This window comes from Punica granatum, chromosome 4 (genome assembly GCF_007655135.1).
Source record: "Punica granatum isolate Tunisia-2019 chromosome 4, ASM765513v2, whole genome shotgun sequence".
Lineage (NCBI taxonomy): Eukaryota > Viridiplantae > Streptophyta > Magnoliopsida > Myrtales > Lythraceae > Punica > Punica granatum.
This window is the reverse complement of record NC_045130.1, coordinates 10,879,558-10,898,415: the sequence shown is the minus strand read 5'-3', so window position 1 is coordinate 10,898,415 and position 18,858 is coordinate 10,879,558. Positions and strand designations below refer to the sequence as shown.

Genomic DNA, 18,858 nt, shown 5'->3' with positions numbered 1-18,858 from the left:
TATTTTAAAATAACAAGTTTATTATCAAATGACACGAGTATTACTATTTTACAAGATACATACACCACAATTTTTCTACAACATGTGACGTGATTGGCCTCCATAAGAATGTAAAGGCTATACCAATTTCACTGAAAAAGCCATCAACTAGCAGTGTAGTTCGCCAGCTGCATCGAAGAGAAAATATTTTTAGAAAAATAAGTTTTTCGGTATGTACGTACCTTGATATCTGGAAGCTTAATATGTCTCGACTAATCCAGTTCAAGACAAATCAATCCACTAAAAGAGTAAACCTCTCTCCCAACATAGATTTTTTCCATTCACAAGACTCGTACCCGATGCTTTACTTAAAAGGAATAAGAGCCGAACCGCGGTGCTTAATTGTAGTGGCAATTGTTTGATTCTTGCTAATAAAACTTTTTACATCTATCAACTTCCGTTCTCCTTTCGAAGCTAGACTCATAGTAACTAAAAACAAGAATATGATTAAAGGGGTATTACATGCAAATATGTAAATATGGGTAAAATGCAAAGACCTCCCCTTGGTAAAATGGCACTCAACTCCACTTGTTTGAAAAATATGAACTTAACCCCAGATGATCGGTTTGACCAAAATTATATCTTTTGTAAAGATAACAAATTAAGTCATAATTTTTAGTTTCTCTTTTTTAAGGCCTTACAATTATTTATTATTGGATAAAGCCGCCAATACATAAATTTTTTGGATAAAGCCCTTCATAAATTTTAAATATTTTCTTTAGTTTAAAATTTTTTAAAAGAATATGAAATAGTTCCAAAAAAAAAGAAAAGAAGTAGAATGCATCGAACAAATAAGAGAAATAAAGGAGGAAAGGGCGGAAGCGGTGGCATCAATGGCCGACGGAGACCTCGTGAAGTGTGGCCATGGACCATGCAACGTTGTCAAGGCTTTCCCTCTCTCTCTCTCTCTCTCTCCAACTATTTCTTTTATTTTTGTATATTTTTCATTTTTTTCATATGTCAAGTTAAATTTTTTTTTAATGAAATTAGAAGGGCCTCATATGAAAATTTATGTGAAGTGGTTCCTTATTAATAATAAATAATACTATGGCCTTAAGAAGAAGAAACCAAAATATTATGACCTAATTGTTACTTTTGAGCAAATTACAAAAAAAAATCCAAATTTTATAAAAAGTCTCAGTTTTGTCCTAAATTTTGTTTCGTAACAAAAAAAACCATAAGTTTTCTAAAATGTCTCAAAAATGACCTCCGTTATAACTTCCGTCAATTTTTGTTGCTAATGGTGGGTCCCTTTAACAGTCCACGTAGGTCACACGTAGGCAAAAATTGACGGAAGTTATAACGGAGGTCATTTTTGAGACATTTTAGAAAACTTATGATTTTTTCTGTTACAAAACAAAATTTAGGACAAAATTGAGACATTTTACAAAATTTGGGTTTTTTTTTGTAATTTACCCATTACTTTTTGCAAAAAAATAAAAATAAAGATTTGGTCGAACCGGTCAACTGGAATGAAGTGCATGTCTTCAAACAAATGAAGTTAATCAAGTGCCATTTCACTAGTCTTTGCATTTTACTCTATAAATATTATATATTGAGAAAAAGCAACGGAAGGTGAATTACTTACGGGACTTGGAGCAGCCGTTGGGGGGTAAAAGAGCAAAGTCAGTGAAAGGTCAATTTCCCTCTGATTTTTGATTCTTGGATGACCCAAAGTGTAGCCGCTCGAGACAAAATATATTGCATTTGCATTTGCATGCATACACACTATTCATGACCAGAGAAATTTCCAGCCTTTCCTTTTTGGTCGTGTGCTCATATTCGTTTGGTGACGTTAATTTCACAGTGATGATAAATAATTGGCCTTACACATAAACGTGTATATATATAGATGCTTGATGGCGAGCGATCAATGTGACTTTGCTTCCCTCTCTAGACTCTTCCGATCAATCATATTTTCTAAGTTCTCACTTTCCTAAGCATATATATGAGCTAACTTGGGCGTTGGATGACTCGATCGGAGCTGTCACCTGCCAATTTGACTTCCTTTTTGTGATTCCGGCTAATCACAGCATCACAGGCAAAGCATAAAATGATCGATTATTCCCCCAGAAAAGAGGGGGGAAAAAAAGATCATAAATCAGATCAGGAGATTAATCACTTGTCAATTCACGATGTACACAATCCTAATTTACTTCGCGAGTCTCGATCAAAAAGATTTGCAAATGAAATAATACGATAATACAATTCGATGCAAGTTATTGCCAATGGATTGGGGGAGGAGGAATGGGGACTTCATTGTCCAGAGTCATGTTACATGTCCAAACATGTACTACGTGCAAACGCGTAGCGTCAAGATAATCAATTGTAGTGTATTTATGGGCTTAATTTTCATGTCCAAATAATTAATTCGATAATGACACCGATATTGCGTATTGTCTTTTCTTTTCCCCGGAGAAATATATCCTTTTCTTTTTCCAAAATGATTTTTTTTACGTAATTTTTTTCCAACAAGATTACAAGATACTCTTAACTCATTGGTTAAAACAAATTTCCTTTCGCACGTCGACTTAGCCTTGACAACAACATTTTTCCAGCGAGTTTTGAACCATCAATTACTTATTATTAGTTTACTCAAATATATGTATACAAATTTATAATAACAACATAATATAGAGAAGAATTGATACATTAATTGAACATCAAATGTATATAAATAACTTCACATCAAATATTAATCAATTCTAATTTTATTATCTAGAAAATGATTCATACACCAAATAAACATAAATTTTAGTAAGAAAGTTGACGCTTTATAATATGTTAAAGAGATGGGGTATGTAGGTTTGCTCATACTAATATTATTGTAATCTAAATTATATATTACATGGGTTTTACATTGATAATATAACAATGAAGAAATTTGTATATATTATAATTTATTCAATTTGCCTTTATCACTAGAAAATATAAGACATTGATAATTATAAAATATATAACAAATTTACGTATGAGATCCAATAGATATCTCTAAAATTCTAGAAATGATATATCTATAATTATTAATAATCACTAATTGGAAGAGGTTCATTTCAAAAATGTTTATTGCATATATTTATCTATTTATTATCACAATTCTTTATTTAAAAATCAAAATTAAGTAATTTATATCATGTTGGGGACAAGATTTCGACTCCGACAAGATGCGGCCTGAAAGGTCCAGCGACCCGGGCGAAGCCTAATAAGGCCCAATCCGGTCATTCATGAGACGGGTTCAATCTTCCGAGCGAGGCCTTCGCAATAAGAGTTATTATAAGGAATTTCCTACAACGACAAGATATACTTTCTAATATATCGAGGCATAGGATACAAAAATATACCAAATATTTCGTCATGGTGGTAACACAATCTATCTCTAAACCCTCTATAAATATATGCATTTTACATGTTTTTAGGGTTGATCAACAATTTATTATTTTTTTCCAATATTCACGGCTCACACTGACTTGAGTGTCGAAGAGGGAAATCGAGTACCACACCCAATCTCCCATTGTGCAGGTGTTCGAGGCTAGACGTGGGCTGTGGATCAAGTCTCTTCGTCGACGAAACGCACGTGAGTCACTCGTGATTTAGACCCGAATTCCGTGGTCCTAACATTGGCGTCGTCTGTGGGAAATGAAACGCAAGGCTAGTGCTTTTCCCGATTTTACATTAAAGAGCTTAACAATATGGTTTTCACTCGGAGTCAGATTAATTCTGCATGTACCCGTCCCGGAGCTGGGGGCTCTATTCGTGACCCTAACGCATAGCTGCCCTTCGACAACGGTGCCCAATAACCCCCCGTTGATCACCAAGCCCCAGGCAACGATGATCCTCCTCGCCAACAGCCAGCAGACGACTCATGTCCCCTACTTCTCATCATTGCCTCGCTTGAAAGATTTTTTATATTTTTTAAGTGTATTTAATATTGGTTTAAAAATTTTAAAAGTTCATAGATATTCTAGTAAGGGTTAATCGCCTAAAAAAATACAAACTTTTCAAATTTTATCAATTCTAGCACGAAATTTTTTGACCTAAAAATACATAAACTATCAATTTGATATAAATGTTAGCAACAACTTTTATTTTTTTGATCGGTAGGCCTCAACGACAATTACCGCCCGCCCAATCGAGGTTGCTCATGACCAAAAAGGTCTCCGATGACCTCAATTAGGAGGATGGTTGCCGCCGCTGAGACTTTCACCACCTATCATCTTCATTCTTTTCTCGATTTTACTTTTTCTTTTTTCAAATTCAAGCAATGAGGGCATCATTGGGGCCCCCACCGCCCCTATAAGGTCGCCAGCGACCTCAACTATTACGATCGGAGGGTGTGGCCATAAATTCTCATTTAAATTAATGGAAAAGTTGAGGCGTGCTAAAATTGATATCAAATTGATATTTCGTGCATTTTTAAGTCAAGAAAAAAAGTTCGTGCTAGAATTGATAAAATGTAAGAAGTTTGTATTTTTTTTAGGCAATTAATCCTTCTAGTAAAATTACCTGTTAAATTGAGAATTGAAAAATAAAAATAATTTAGTAAATTAAATTGATATAAATATTATCCCTATAAATCAATTTATTTACTTGTGCATTAATTATTAATGCCTTAAAGATGATAGAGACGATTAGTGAAATTTTGGTAAACAGAGAGCAGAGAGTCTAACATAAGGTACCACCTTGTTAATCGTGGGACGACCTACTTTTTCGTTTCGTTATTATATGTTATATATAGATGGGATATGTGGCTTTATTTCAATCATGTAATATAACCCTATTTTCAAGAGCAACTTAGAAAAAGAAAAACTAAACGCTGATTCTTACTTATATTTGCTTCAGTGCTCTTGCTTTACGCAAGAAATTTATTTGTGGGCGAGATCGCCATTTATCCTCAACCTACTTAATTGAGCTAAACTTCGTTGAGGCATTGGCTTCCCCTAATTGCAAATTGTTTCCAATAAATTTTGAATCCCTATACTATAAGTGAAGTCCACACGCGCATTATTTGTACCATATCTCGCAATTTGTTTTATGAAAGCATATTTAGCCGATATATTGTGGTAACTGATACGGTGCATTAACTGATTTTCAAGAATTTTCTTAACTAGATTGTGGTTTGATTATTTGTTCTCCACTTATTTAATTATATAGATTTATCCCTTCCGGTCACAAGACATGCATGCCTTTCAATTTCTGTCTCAAACCAACAGGGGCATTTATTGATCGTATTTACTCATCTAATTAACATAAGATGAAGATTACCCAAATTAATGACTTTATATTGGGCTCTTGCTTAGTTTGAATTTCTATATAATTAACTGCTGGCTAGATCTAATTGAGATGCTCTGCACCTAGTTAAGATATATATAAAAAAAAGGTTGTATAAACTTATAGAAGAGAGAGTTAATTTATTTGAAATGCATGCATGTTGTTACATGCTAATGCAAAACCCTTAAACTAGCAATACGACTTTTGGTGACTATAAGCTATAGTCGATCGCTTTTACTAGGAGAATGAAGCGACTAGCTGGAGTAGAGAACTAGTATTAGTTATTGGCGTATTGACGAAGTTGTGATGCTTTGATTCGAATGACATATATACTAGATAGCATTAAACTATTGATGATTGTTCATGTGAATGAGATTTGTATATCAAATATAGCTAAAGCAAATGCAATTAATTGAGGGTAAATGTTTTCCTACGTTGATATCCAAGTCAGCCATTTCCGCCGCCCAATTTGGCGGTGAGACTCATTGGATTCCGGCCAAAAGCGTCACCACTGATCCGGTCCACCACTACTACAAAAATATACCTTTTATACATAGTTTACATCATTTGAGTCATATATATATATATATATGTATGTATGGGATATTCCTTTTCAAAATGCAATGGCAATTTTTTTCTTATCATAATTTATAGGAAAGAGAGAAACTGAAGAATGTGGGATGATGTGAGTGATGATTGGGGCTGACCTTTTTCCACTGTTGATTGTGAGGGCAAATTGACATGTGGGAACTCAAATCCCATGATAAAGATCACAGTTAGTGGCCAAAATGATTAGCTCAAATATTTTCCTCCCTTTACTGCACACCAAACCATCAACTAGGACTCTTATCTCTCTCTCTCGCTTCCTTTTTAATTTTTATTCTTATTTTTGGCCTTTTTCCTCTTTCAATTTTGTAATCGATAAATCAAGACTTCCAAAAAGCATTATTTCATGTTTAGGTCCCACCCACATTTAGAAATCACAAGGCCCAATGCATAAGATAATGCTCCATATATACGTATATAATTGTGTAGACCTGGAGAAGAAGATCCGCTTACCCAGTATAACTTTGTAAAAGAGACAAAGCACAATCACTCGTGAAGTGACCGACTGATATGTCCGCATATTTTCTAAAAATTTATACTTTTCAGCATGTTTGAAGTCTATTAGAAAAAGAATCATGATGAATATATATATATATATATATGATGGTCTATTGGGGCTGATGACCGAGATGGATTAATTCGAAACTCAATGTCATGGACAATGTTTAATGCTTCTCAAATCAATCATAGCTCAAACCCACACATTTCCCTTGGAAATTAGATATATAAAGATCAGAGAAGAAAGTGCTGATATGTTATAATCAATCAGTACGCTTGTGGACCTGAATTGCCTACTTTATTTTGGGTTGAAGAATTGCTACTTTGCTTTTTGAAAAGTGGCAAATTAGAGGTTTGAAAGTGTGTGTTAATTAATTAGGGGGGATTGTTGGAATTAGGGAAAAAGTGGGCATTCAAAGTGAGCTCTTTCATGATTCCTTTCTCACTTCACTTAAATTAATAAGTCCTTTTGGTCCCAACAAAAGACCTTTAGTTTCTTTCTTCCGACTATATATATAAACATATATGTATGCCTTCTCACACATATGTGCATGTTACCTCTGAATGCTGACCTATATGAGGAGCCTCTAAGTTCAACTTTTCTGACTTCAATTTTGTCTCTAAGTGCCAAGTTTCCTTAACCAAAATCAAAGTAATTTGATTCAAATAATTCGACCTTTATTGTTCTTAAATAAAGTTTTGAATTAGAGTGTTGTGAATAGAGAAAATTTACGTTGAAGAGTTTTACTCCTTAGTTGGCCGATTTTATCTAAACTGAATTAGTTGAAACCAATAAACTTCCGAATATCATGGTACACATTGAAAAAAAAAAAAAGTAATGGACATAAAGTTCATTCTTCAACTAATCGGAATTAATTATTCTGATTAATTACCAATTTTACTTTTTCTAATATATACATAGATAAAATGGTTTTTATATAGATCATGCATACTAAAACAAAAGCTCTTTGAGAAAGGTTATTTTGTGCAGAAATACTCATCATCGACCTATAATCAAGAAAATTATAGTCCAATTAATAATTCCGAAGATTTTTCACTTAATAACTTGTATTATTTGATGAAAAACATTTACTTGAATAAGAATTAAGTAATTACTTTAGCAAATGAAAAAAATATTGCAAAAAATTTTAGATATAAAACTGTAAATGCCAATTTTCAAATAAAATGCAATACTAAAATGACAAGTCAACCATAAAATTGTTGGATAATCATATTAGTTAATTACATTAATTTTGTTCAAAATAATTTTTGCTTTTCAAATCCACGTTGAGAGAGTTTTACCTCTTAGCGGGCTTTACCGGCTCAACTGGATTAGCCGGGGCCTAAATTGGACTTCCAGATATCAAGATTTAGTCGAAGAGATAATTTAAGCTTTTGAAGAAATCATATTGATGATATATATAATATATAGATTATATATTCATGCCTTTTAAGTGAATATAGTTTCGTTCTTATATATATTCAAATAAAATATTAACCAAAGCTTATCCACTATGAACAATTTAACAATTTTATTTATTTATGTTTAACTTGAAAATTATTAAAGAGTTAATTGAGCTATAATTGTAAATTAATCGATATGTTCAGGGACCCATTTGAATAACATTCTTATAAATTTTTTTAAAAAATCCTATTATGAGTGACATTTGCACGCAACACGCGGATGAGATGGCTTGTTTGATTAACTTTAAAAAAATAGAAATGGGAAACGCAATTAAATTAATCAATACAAAATGTAATTTATTTTTAAAATTCTGGGTTTTGATTAAATTAATCTATACAAAACACAACTCATACAAAACGTTAAATCTCATTGCCGAAAACTCATCTTACTATTAGAAATTCTAGGTTTTGATTATATAATTGTTCTTCGTTTTATTTTTCAAACACTCAAATGTACGTCCTTTCATATTCACAAATGCGTGTTTCCTCTACCTCTTTATCATCTAATAATGAATTAACCTCTAATTATATTTTACAGGTGTTTAATTAGCATTGAATATCTAGAATTTTTTAGACCACAAGAAGGCCTCAACTTGAAACTTATCTCCATCTAGACCTGTTTGGACATCGTCTTGATCCTAACACGAGATGCTACATTTGGATTTTACCTGCACCGTCCTCTCTCTTTCTCTAAAAGTCCAATAACTATAAACTCAATACCATCATAGTATACTCTTCTCACCCCCTTATAAATTACTAATGTTGATTGTTTCGGCTTCCATAGGATGTATATGTTTGTTTGGTGAAAGTATGATCGCAACTTTTTTGCCCAAAAAATGGCAGTGACATACAAATTTGACTTCCTTTTCTTTTATATGTTTATTTGCATAAGATATAAGAATATATTGATTTTCGTTTAGCGTGTAAGAGATAATAGCTTGTTAATGATAAAACCTTGATAAAGCTTATACGTTAGTTTAACATCGATCAATTCTCCGCAGCTATTCTATGTGTACAAGAAAAGCCCTCGAAATGGGCCGAGCAATCATGACTCAGAATTTATAATGGACTCATTCTCTCCTCGCAAAATCTATATCTATATATCTATATGTATATGTATATCTATTATATAATTCGGACTACTCTCATAAGAGTTTTCGTTTGTGCAAGAAACAACTGACACACAAATTTTTTCGTGCGAGGAGAGGTTGCCATGTAAGCTACCTATCATATTAAATTTATTCTCTTTACCAATTAAATCATCTTTGACTCCCTTCTTCCTCGAGCTTTCTCCCACTAATTCTTTTCGATTCGTGAAAATTCTTATATACATTCCTTTACAATTTCTTCTCCTACTAATTCTCGAAAGTTTATTTTTGATTTGACAATATTTCAATAAAATTGATGTCCACGCAACGCGTGGACTACGTGACTAATATACTATGATTTAGATCTTGTTGGCTTTAGGCCTCTATTTCTTATTTTGTATAAACATTTTGGGTCTGATATGGCTCATCGCGGCAGTATATTGAGAATGGGATTCGATATTCCAGTGAAACTACATACCTCCCTTCCTCCTGACTGAATCCTTTATGGACTAGGGTAGTATTGAAATTGCACGTAGGCTACTTATCACCTTAAATTTATTCTCTTTGTCAATTAGATCATTTTTTACTCTCTTCTTCCTCGAGCTCTTTTCACACTAATTCTTTTTGATCCATGAAAGTTCTTATTCAAATTCCTTTACCATTTCTTCTCCTGCCAATATTAAAAGTTCTTTTTGAATTGATGATATTTGAATAAAATTGACGTCCGCGCAATACGCGGGCTATGCGACTAGTTTACTATAATTTAGATCTTGTCGGCTTTAGGCCTCTACGTACTTATTTTGATTAAGATTTTGGGTATGATATGACTCATCGCGCCAATATATTGAGAATGGGATTCAAGATTTCAGTGGAACCACGTGGCTCCCGTCCCTCATTGAAATCTTAGTTTCTAGACTGGGGTCGTATTGAAATTGCACGTAGACTATAACGTCGTAACTTCTTGACCAATAATCCTATAGCCTTCCCCACCCCGGAATGATGGATAATGAGAAGAATAATAGCAGGCAATATTGGGAAATGATGCATACGGTATCATCCATTACTTTATGCTTCACACTCATCCAGAGGAATCGATTATCACGGAACCATCAATTAGGCCTACGACTAATCCAGGACAGGACGTGATCATTAATGTTCAAGTCGTGGCAATATCTCGCCAATGAGGATGAAAGATCAACCGAAGACAAGGATAAGCGTTCTGCAGTTTGTGCCGCATTAATTCTAATTCTAGCAAAACCAACAGTTATTGTCCTACGCGTAGTATGAGAGTATCATCAATCCATTTCCGCGAGGAGTCTCCCAAGGATGGTGAAGCCACATCAGACATTCCGAGTCCTAAAAGAATGATTAAAATGGGTTGTCAACACAAACTGAATAGCGAAATGGCACGTTAGTTTGAGAGCATCCCATCAATGACTCGGGGATTTGCATCAATTGTGGACTACTTACCTGGGAAACTGCTTAAAGATCCAATGATAATTTCTTGGCCAAGAAGGTATCAAAATCAACCAAGAACTGAAGCGATTCGAGCAAAATATTTAAAATAAAAAAAGAATTTCGTGTATTCTCATGTCTTGATAAATCTAATTGAACCTTATCATCTCTTTCTTATTGAGATATAATTTGTTGTTTATAATAGATCTAAATTGTTGTTCAACAGTACTAATTGTAAAGAAATTCTTAAGGTTACCCCCAACAGTGCGAATGCTTCATTTCAATTTGCAATTCAATAATGTGTAAGAGTGTGATAAGCCATCAAATATTAATTACTAACAAAATAAAGACACCCCCTATTCCTAAAATAAAGTTCAAAACAAATAAAAATATACAATAAAGAAAAATTCCTGCAAGGTTTTCACTATTCAATCATGGACATCGGTCCAGCCAAAAAAGAAAAAAAAATGGATGTACGGCAAGATTTTCTCATCTCCAGCAGACCAATTCTACCTTCTTCTTCCTTTTTCTTTTTTTTTTTTTTGCTGGATGAACAATTCTATCCCTTTTTTTTTTTTGGTCTTTGGGTGAACGATTCTACCGATTTAAGGCACCAAGAAAAAGAATAGGACAGGAAGTTAATGCTCCGAAGTCCGCAGCCTCAGATCATCAATTTTTGCGTCTCATATATATTTTTTTCTAGTCTAGTAAGGGAAGGGACAGAAACGCTGCATTGGGCCAGAAGGCGAGGAGAGGAGCCGGGGTGGCCATAGATGATGATAGATTCTCGAGTTTGCCGGAACATGTCAAGCATCACATTCTCTCCTTCATGCCGAACACGAAGGAAATAGTGAGGACCACTTCGTTGTTGAAGTCATGGCTAGGGAAGTGGCTATAGTTCCATATCACCGACTTCGACCAAAAGCTTATCGAATGACAGCAGTCGAATGAGTACAGCGAGATGTTCGTCAGGTTCGTTGACGATTGCCTAACGAGGTTCCATGGTAGGATGCCAAGGTTCAGGCTCTCCACAAACATAGATTTTGCTCCTCTTCACGTCAATAGATGGTTAGGTGTGGCGCTAGACTATCATGCTCAGGAGCTGAGGGCAAGGATCCTTGACTATACTGATAAATTGCCATATTCGATTCCCAGAAGGGTTTTATCTGCTGAATTCATCGAGTCCTTAACGTTGGCCGGTGGGATTAAGATTGATGGGATTAGCTCCGCGCATCTGCCTTCTCTGCGATCGCTCCATTTGTCACGTTCTCACATAGACAATCGGATGTTTCAGCGACTCCTCACGGGCTGCCCTTTACTTGAAGATCTTTCTGTAATCTGCCTCAGTCCCTTGTCTGTGATTGAAGTCTCGAATCTCGATTATCTGAAGAGAGTGGCGGTGGTTGTTAGTATTAGAGCACCGGCCTTAGCAAAATTTCACATCTCTGGCATTGTTCATCTTAAACGAGATTATTCTAGTTTAGTAGTTAACGTGAGTCGGAGTATCAGGTGTTTGGAAATCAGCAACGTTCGCAAGACGGACGAGTGGTTCTGTCAATTCCTCTCCGGATTCTCTTTGAATGGAAGCTTGACACCTATATATCGAAAATTATTGAACAGAATCAGGATCTCAAATCCGCTTCTGGAGAAGATCTCAATAGAGAATTGCAATAGCTTGCCATCATCTTAGGTCTCATAGACGGTATAGTCGAAATGAATCCGAAGGTACTGTCAGTTGTTTGCCTTTTAGTCTTTGCTGGCTAGCCATACTCCCGGGCTTGGGAAAAGACTGCTTTGTTTGACTAGTTCTTGATCCACCAACGACTCGTTTGCCTTTGTAGTTCATCTGCAAGGCGTTTGCAAACAGGGTACAGAAGCCCAAGTGGTGGCTAGGTGAGGCCAAGTGTTGGAAACACGAGCTTAAATATGCGATGGTTCAGAGGACCGAGGGGGCTCAACATCGGGAAACTTTAGACTGGTGCACCTTGTTCAGTTTGTTACCTACTCTATCTACCAGCAATGAGATTTGTTTTAGATTGCAGTTGGTAAGATTAACAATGATTGCACTTACTAAAAAAAAAAAAATGATCACGCAAAGAAGAACAATATTTGCAAGCGTAGTGCTAAATGCAGAACATATGCCAGTTTTGTAGCGTGTAGTTTGGTAATTGCTTGATGATTGTCTCTCCCGTTGTGCTCAAGCATATTTTTCTGCGTCAAGGCTCGACTCCACTTTTTTTATCCTAACTATCTGAGTTATTTGTCTATCCGACCCCGCGCATCGCTGCGCGTGATGTAGACGAGAAGCCATTTCCTTTGTATTTTCGTCTACATGCCTCTATCTACGTAAATGAAATTGTACAAAGAAAATAGAACTGGACAGAGCCCCACAGAGCACTGTTGCTCACAATTTTCAAATTTTAAAAAAAAAGAAATCAAGATTGAAAATGTGAGCCTGCACTCTTCATTTGCGAGGTTAAGCGGAAAGACTCGGGCGGTTGCGAACAGCATATTATGCACTCTCATTTGTTAATTATCCCAAAAGGAAAAAAGGAAGTCAATTGTGCTGCCAATGGTGGCGGTGTTGTTTGTGGCACCGTCCCAAGAAGCCCGGGTTTAGCCGGAAACCGATCCCAGAAGCAGTCTAGCAACCCCTCCAGACCCACAAAGAAATCATCACTCAAAGGCATGTCAGACAAGCCACCTTGTCATCCCACCTCATCATCCTCAACATCTTCCTTGCTATCATTATATGATCGCCTTACATTACATATTTAGGTCTATAAATATTTTTGCTGGTGTGCCCACTTGACATTCGGAAGTCCACTAGGTCCAATCAATTTAGACTCGAGCGAGGTGGTTCACCCACAAAGGAATAAACCTCTACCGATCGTAAATTCTTTTCAACAAGAAGTCCCGCTCCTTTTAAAACAAAGTCAACATTTTTAAATTTCTATTATCTTTAGGTATATAAATATTTTTTTCCCCTTGTGCACATTTGATATTTGGAAGTCCACAAGGTACAATCAATCTATACTCAAGCGAGGTTGTTTACCCACTAAGGGATAAACATCTTGCTAATTAATTTAGGTTCACGCGAGATCGACCTACTAAAGGATGAACCTATCCCAATCATGAAATTTATGATTTTTAGATATAAGTAATACTGTCATTAAATAAAAAATTTGACTAAATTTTTTTCGACCAGCGGCATAGCGTGGGTAGAATGATCTAGTAGTAATGAAACCCCTAACTACCACAATTATATTTTCAGAAATCATATTACTCTGTAAGGGAGATAAAGCATCTGGTAAAGCCACTCACAAAGATGCGTTGACCGAAGCAGCTCTTGGATGTTCACAATGACAGTAGATTCTTTATGTCCAGAATAGGAAAACCAAGTTGATGCTCCCACTCAATTCTGTCGGTAAACAGAGGAGAAACTGATAAGGAATTAGTTTGGAATGTTCTTGCTGGTCATAGAAAGCTTAAAGTGCAAGAAAAGATCCAAGATTAGTTGAGCTAGATAGTAGAAGTTTCATATGCCCTTAACAGTTCCTGACAATTCACACATCATTTTCATCTCACAAAGGAAATAGTTCCGATAGATGGGTTCCCTGTAGATTTGTCTGATGCTCGGCAAGATTAGAATGGTTTCTGAAATGTCTCCTTGAACCAAGTGATCATGCGTGAGGGTTCAAGCTTTCAACTATACAGAGCTGGTAACTTATTTCATTAACTGGATTTCTATTCAAGATCTTATAGATAACCAGCAAGTCTAAAGGCATGAGCTGCTTATGCTACAAGCAAAACTTAAGGCATCAGTGGTTAGAGCATATAATCTTACAAATCATCTTGAGCTCTGATGCTGTGAATCGTCCATCAGAATCTCTTCATCTTGATGATGGAATTGTACCATGTCAGGCACTTCTTCGATATCAGCTGCAGGCTAACGAATGAAAAAGTGGGGGTAAGCAAATTGTAAGATATCAAAACAACTTGGTTAGAGGTAAGCAAATTGGAGACATTAACACTACTGGGTTATATGTAAGAAAAACTCAAGACATTACCACTATTTAGTTATATAACAGTTTATTGACGGCTGGGTTACTGTATGTTTATATAAATATATACATATATATACACATACATATAAGAAGACCAGAATACCTGTAGTAATTTCAATAGACACCAGAACAAGAAATCAATGATCATAACCAAGCAAAAAAGTTTGCCTGCCCAAGATCCACATGAAAGATACCTGAGGAAAAGAGAAGTTATCGACAGCCTCAATAAATAACGTGAGATGCTGAAAAATTCCCAATGATACTTGCTTCATGGACTAAATAATGCAGAGAGTTGGTATTAAGCACCGGATTAACTATTCGTGAGTTTCGTCACTGGTAAGGACTTACGGAGCTTCTGTCTAGACCTATAAGACACGTAGTCTAATAAAATGATAATTTGTCATAACACACCTCTTCGCATCTTTCTTTCAAAGTTACTTGATGAAGCATGTAACTAATATCTTACCGTGATAACCTGTCCAAAAGATTTTGATTGGAACATTTTAGGGCTCGGTCATAGACAATCTCTGTCCTTCTAGCAACATCACGCCAATCATAGAGTTTCTTCATCTAAACAGAACAAACAAATAGATTGTTGAACTATTCAAGAAATAAGCAAAATGAAATACAAGTTACTAAAAGAAATTACTCACGCGGGCATGCATTTCTTGTGGGTCAATCCTTGGGAGTAAAGCAATTGCCTTCTTGATCGCTCTCACCATGTCAACAGGATCAGGTTCCGCAAGTACAACCATATCATCTGGTAGGACCTATAGGCAAGTAAAAGGATTTGCCAGCATTAATGCAAAACACTATAATGGAGATCGATGAAATCAGGATTAAAGTAAATTAGGTCTAGGTAAAAGCACAAATACAGTACATGCCTCAGGGACACCTCCAACACGTGTACTGACTGTTAACAATCCACAACTAGCAGCCTCTAGTATAGCTATGCAGAACGCTTCAGTCAAAGAGCTGTATAGAAGTTCGAAATTCCTTATCACTAAGGTCAAAGGTCAAGAATAACATTATGAGCTAAATTAAAGGTGCGTCTAAAAGTTGATCTGAAAATGTAAAATAAGCAAGAATTACATCAAAACTCTGTTAATTTAAAAAAAGGTACAAAAGGCTCCTGGAAAAGTCATGATAAAAATTATTTGAGCTTTCAAATAAGCAGAGTCTTTAAACGTGGCCGAAATAACCTAAAAGGAATATAGAAGGCCAACATCTAATAGAATCTTTCACCTGTTTAAAAATATGTGGCCAGAAATCAACACAGAGCGCACACGAGCATGAGGAACAGCTCCCAACATCTCGACTCTATCTTGAAGTGAATGCTTCTCTCTCATCTCCTCCAATCGTACCCGTTTGGGTCCATCTCCCCCAACTATGAATCGTACCTTAACATTTTCCCAAATAAAAATGAGAGAAAAAAAGTGACGTGGCAGAGCTATAAGTGAAAGTTCCGTCATGCCAAACATCCAAAAAAGCACGCTGGACCTGCCTTCTGAGAGGTTTCTGTCATTAGTACATTTAGAATATATATAAAAGATGAAGAAACATATCAGTCAAATTAATTATATTTTAAATATAATCAACATTAAACAATTATTCTATATTAAATAAAAAACCAGCTCTGTTTTTTCTAGTCATTGCAGAACAGAGATATACATAACATGGGATGGACTTTTAAGAACATAAAGCTCAATGAGGAATCAGTCTCATCGAAATAACTTACTTGGGGAAACAATCGGCAGACTTCGGGAATGACTTCAACAAGCAAATCTGCACCCTTCCTATAAACCAGTCTGCTTATCACAACAATCACTATTTCATCACTCTTCAATCTCTCAGGAGCAGGCGTAAACATTGCAGTATCGACAGCATTCGGAATCACAAACACCTTTGCTGGCGGAAGGCTGGACCTGAGAACCGTGTTTTCCTTACTTGTGTGGGAAACACAAATTGCCTGGCTCACATCAGCGAGAGTAAATTGCAACACCTTATTCATGTGTATGCTTCCAATGTCAGCGAAACCGTAGAGAGAATGGTCTGTGAACACAACTTTATAGCCCATGGTACGAGCATGCATCAGTGCTTCATGGCAAAGGGTTGAGAAAGCTTGGTGCCCATGGACAAGAGAGATTTTTTCCCGAATAAGGATGTTCCTTATGATTGGAAGTGTTCCATAAAAAGTCGGTAAAGTGTTCTGCATGAGGAATGGTTTCCATGGAATGTAGTAGACTTTCAGGCCACCAGTCATGTATCTCACTCCAGAACGATTTGCATAAGCATGAGTCATAACCACTACCTGTATTGAGAAGAAGCAGCCTTCTAATCAATGGAATCCGACGTTGTCTTGGAGATGGATTAAGGGAAACAAAGAACCTAAGCTGGAGATATTATTCAATCTAAAACCTCATGCGCTGATATTGTTGGCAACTATTAAGGTACCCAATTTTTTACCACAGATAGAGAAACTGCCAGAACTATACATCCAAGACTGATACTGAGCAGAATACATTCACTTCTTCCCTAACATGGGAATGACAGGGCTCGACAAGAATCAGAGCATGCCTACACAGAATTCTCATCACTGAGCAGACATCATAAGACGGCTATAACACTAACCTTGTGACCGAGCTCAAGCAAGCATTGTGAAAGATAATATATATGACTCTCAACTCCACCGAAGTTGGGGTAGAAGAAATCAGACACCATCAATATTCTATGCCGTCTCCAATCAGCCATTATATCCCCTGCATTGTCAGATCATCAACAAAACCAAACATGGAGAAACCGGGTCAACAATATTTGTGGAAAACTAAATCAGAAGATAAAAAGGGACAAAAGAACACAAACAATAATATGAACCGGCAACAGTAGCTTTTCCATGAACTGCATTTTCAAGAAACACAAGCACAATGTAAAGCACAAAATCTAACTCAAGCAACTGGACTGCTTGGAATATAGCAAATCCAGGAAGCATATTTATTTGGGTTGTTCCATGAGAAAAACGGAACCAAACACTAGCAATCACCATTCACCAAAGTAAGAGCCCGCAGCTGAACTTCAGGCTTACCTCATTCAACTCAAAATATCCAGCGCCTCAGAGAGCACGCCAGCCTGTAGAAACGCTCTCGTGAGTGTATCAAGAACCGAAAAATCAGATTCGAACAGGCAGTGCTTCTCTCACATGAATTTCATGAATTCCTTAGCCTAGACAAACCGATCCTACTGATAACCCAAAGGACAGCATCTTGCGCAAGGAAACGGAGTTTATCGGCCACTAAACCATAAGCGGCGAAGCAATCAGAGCGGCGGGTCCTCGGGATGGTCCCGGAGACACAACTCAAAGAACGCAAATGCAGTTTCTCTGCAGTCGAACAGATTCATTGTCTCTACCAAAAAAACAGGGGCAAAAGGTGCCGGAAAATCTCTTCAAGGCGTAACCTTGGCACTCGATGATCTTTGATAACCCGACTGTTAAAAGCAAAAAGAAAAATGACCCGACTGTGATTATACGCGATCCAATTCCAATTGCGGAAACGGGCATTGCCGGAATGAGGGGAAAACTGGGAGAGATAATCAAATAAGCTCGGAGCGTCAATGCCGGAAGTTGGAGTTGGAGTTGGAGCTCGAGCTAGAGCTGCAAAACGAACACAGTAGCAGTAGGACGGAGCATTTGGTTTGAGAAACGAGTGGTCCGTGGAGGGAAAAGAGAGGGGGGGGAGATGGGGTTTAGGCAGGAGGGTTTAGACGGAGGAATCTGAGGGAGGGGAGGGAGAGTGGCAATGTGAGCGCAGCCGGCGCATTGGGGCGAGAGGAATAGCATCGGCCGGCGAGAGTAACGGCAGAGGGGCGAGCGAGCGAGAGAGAGAGAGATACTGGGGCCTGGCTGGACCGTGAATGACGGCTCGGGGAGGAGCAGAGCAGCCACGGGCCGAGCCAGGTTATCTGTTGGGCCTGTAAACTCTAATATTTATGGGCCGGGCCAATATTATACTATAAAACAGGGGGCCCAAGAAGCAATTCCATCCAATATGCTATAATATTTTCTTCTTGTTTCCTATTTTATTTAAACTATTATTTTGGTCAAAGATGCAAATAAATAATTAAAATTATAAAATATTCTTTTACATTAACGTTTAGTTTTTTATTATCATAGATATTATATACTAGGTAAAAATACCAATACGATGCTTGTGGGTTTGAGAAATTCTTACGATATGTGATTTGATAATTACATATATTAATCTATATAATGACCTACACAAAGTAGAATGATAAATTTATAACAAAAACTAACGTGCATAAAATATACCAATCCTGTTATGAACAGCATAAAAGTTTTTGATTAGCAAATTTGCATC

The 18,858-nt window shown here is 36.4% G+C and overlaps 1 protein-coding gene across 11 annotated transcripts; it reads right to left on the bottom strand.

The window, feature by feature from the left end:
• Window positions 1-10,788: 10,788 nt before the first annotated feature.
• LOC116205137 (phosphatidylinositol N-acetylglucosaminyltransferase subunit A) lies at window positions 10,789-18,380 on the bottom strand. 11 transcript variants are annotated; one of them, XR_004156463.1, is made up of 12 exons: window positions 17,568-18,379; window positions 17,117-17,244; window positions 16,224-16,796; window positions 15,731-15,885; window positions 15,370-15,460; window positions 15,139-15,255; window positions 14,952-15,055; window positions 14,589-14,679; window positions 14,266-14,367; window positions 13,743-13,839; window positions 11,911-12,264; window positions 10,789-11,802 (listed from the first exon to the last, which is right to left on the bottom strand). XR_004156463.1 is itself a non-coding variant. In XM_031537631.1 (10 exons), exons 2-9 carry the CDS (start codon window positions 17,234-17,236, stop codon window positions 14,269-14,271), a joined length of 1,350 nt encoding a protein of 449 aa, XP_031393491.1. In that variant the 5' UTR covers window positions 17,237-17,244; window positions 17,568-18,380; the 3' UTR covers window positions 13,530-13,861; window positions 14,266-14,268. The 11 variants fall into 11 exon arrangements, 4 of the variants coding, with proteins under 4 accessions (XP_031393491.1, XP_031393490.1, XP_031393493.1 ...); XR_004156466.1 differs by lacking the exon at window positions 11,911-12,264 and having other exon boundaries at window positions 13,743-13,861; window positions 17,568-18,380; XR_004156464.1 differs by lacking the exon at window positions 11,911-12,264.
• Window positions 18,381-18,858: the final 478 nt, after the last annotated feature.

Bases quoted from the DNA above. Each gene is read 5' to 3' on its own strand.
- LOC116205137 (XM_031537631.1), bottom strand. From the start codon at position 17,236: ATGGCTGATTGGAGACGGCATAGAATATTGATGGTGTCTGATTTCTTC. The intron at 15,461-15,730 runs GTGAAAGATTCT...ACTTCTATACAG, and splicing joins GGCCACATATTTTTAAACAG to CTCTTTGACTGAAGCGTTCT. The intron at 14,368-14,588 runs GTATTCTGGTCT...TTCATTCGTTAG, and splicing joins GTCTATTGAAATTACTACAG to CCTGCAGCTGATATCGAAGA.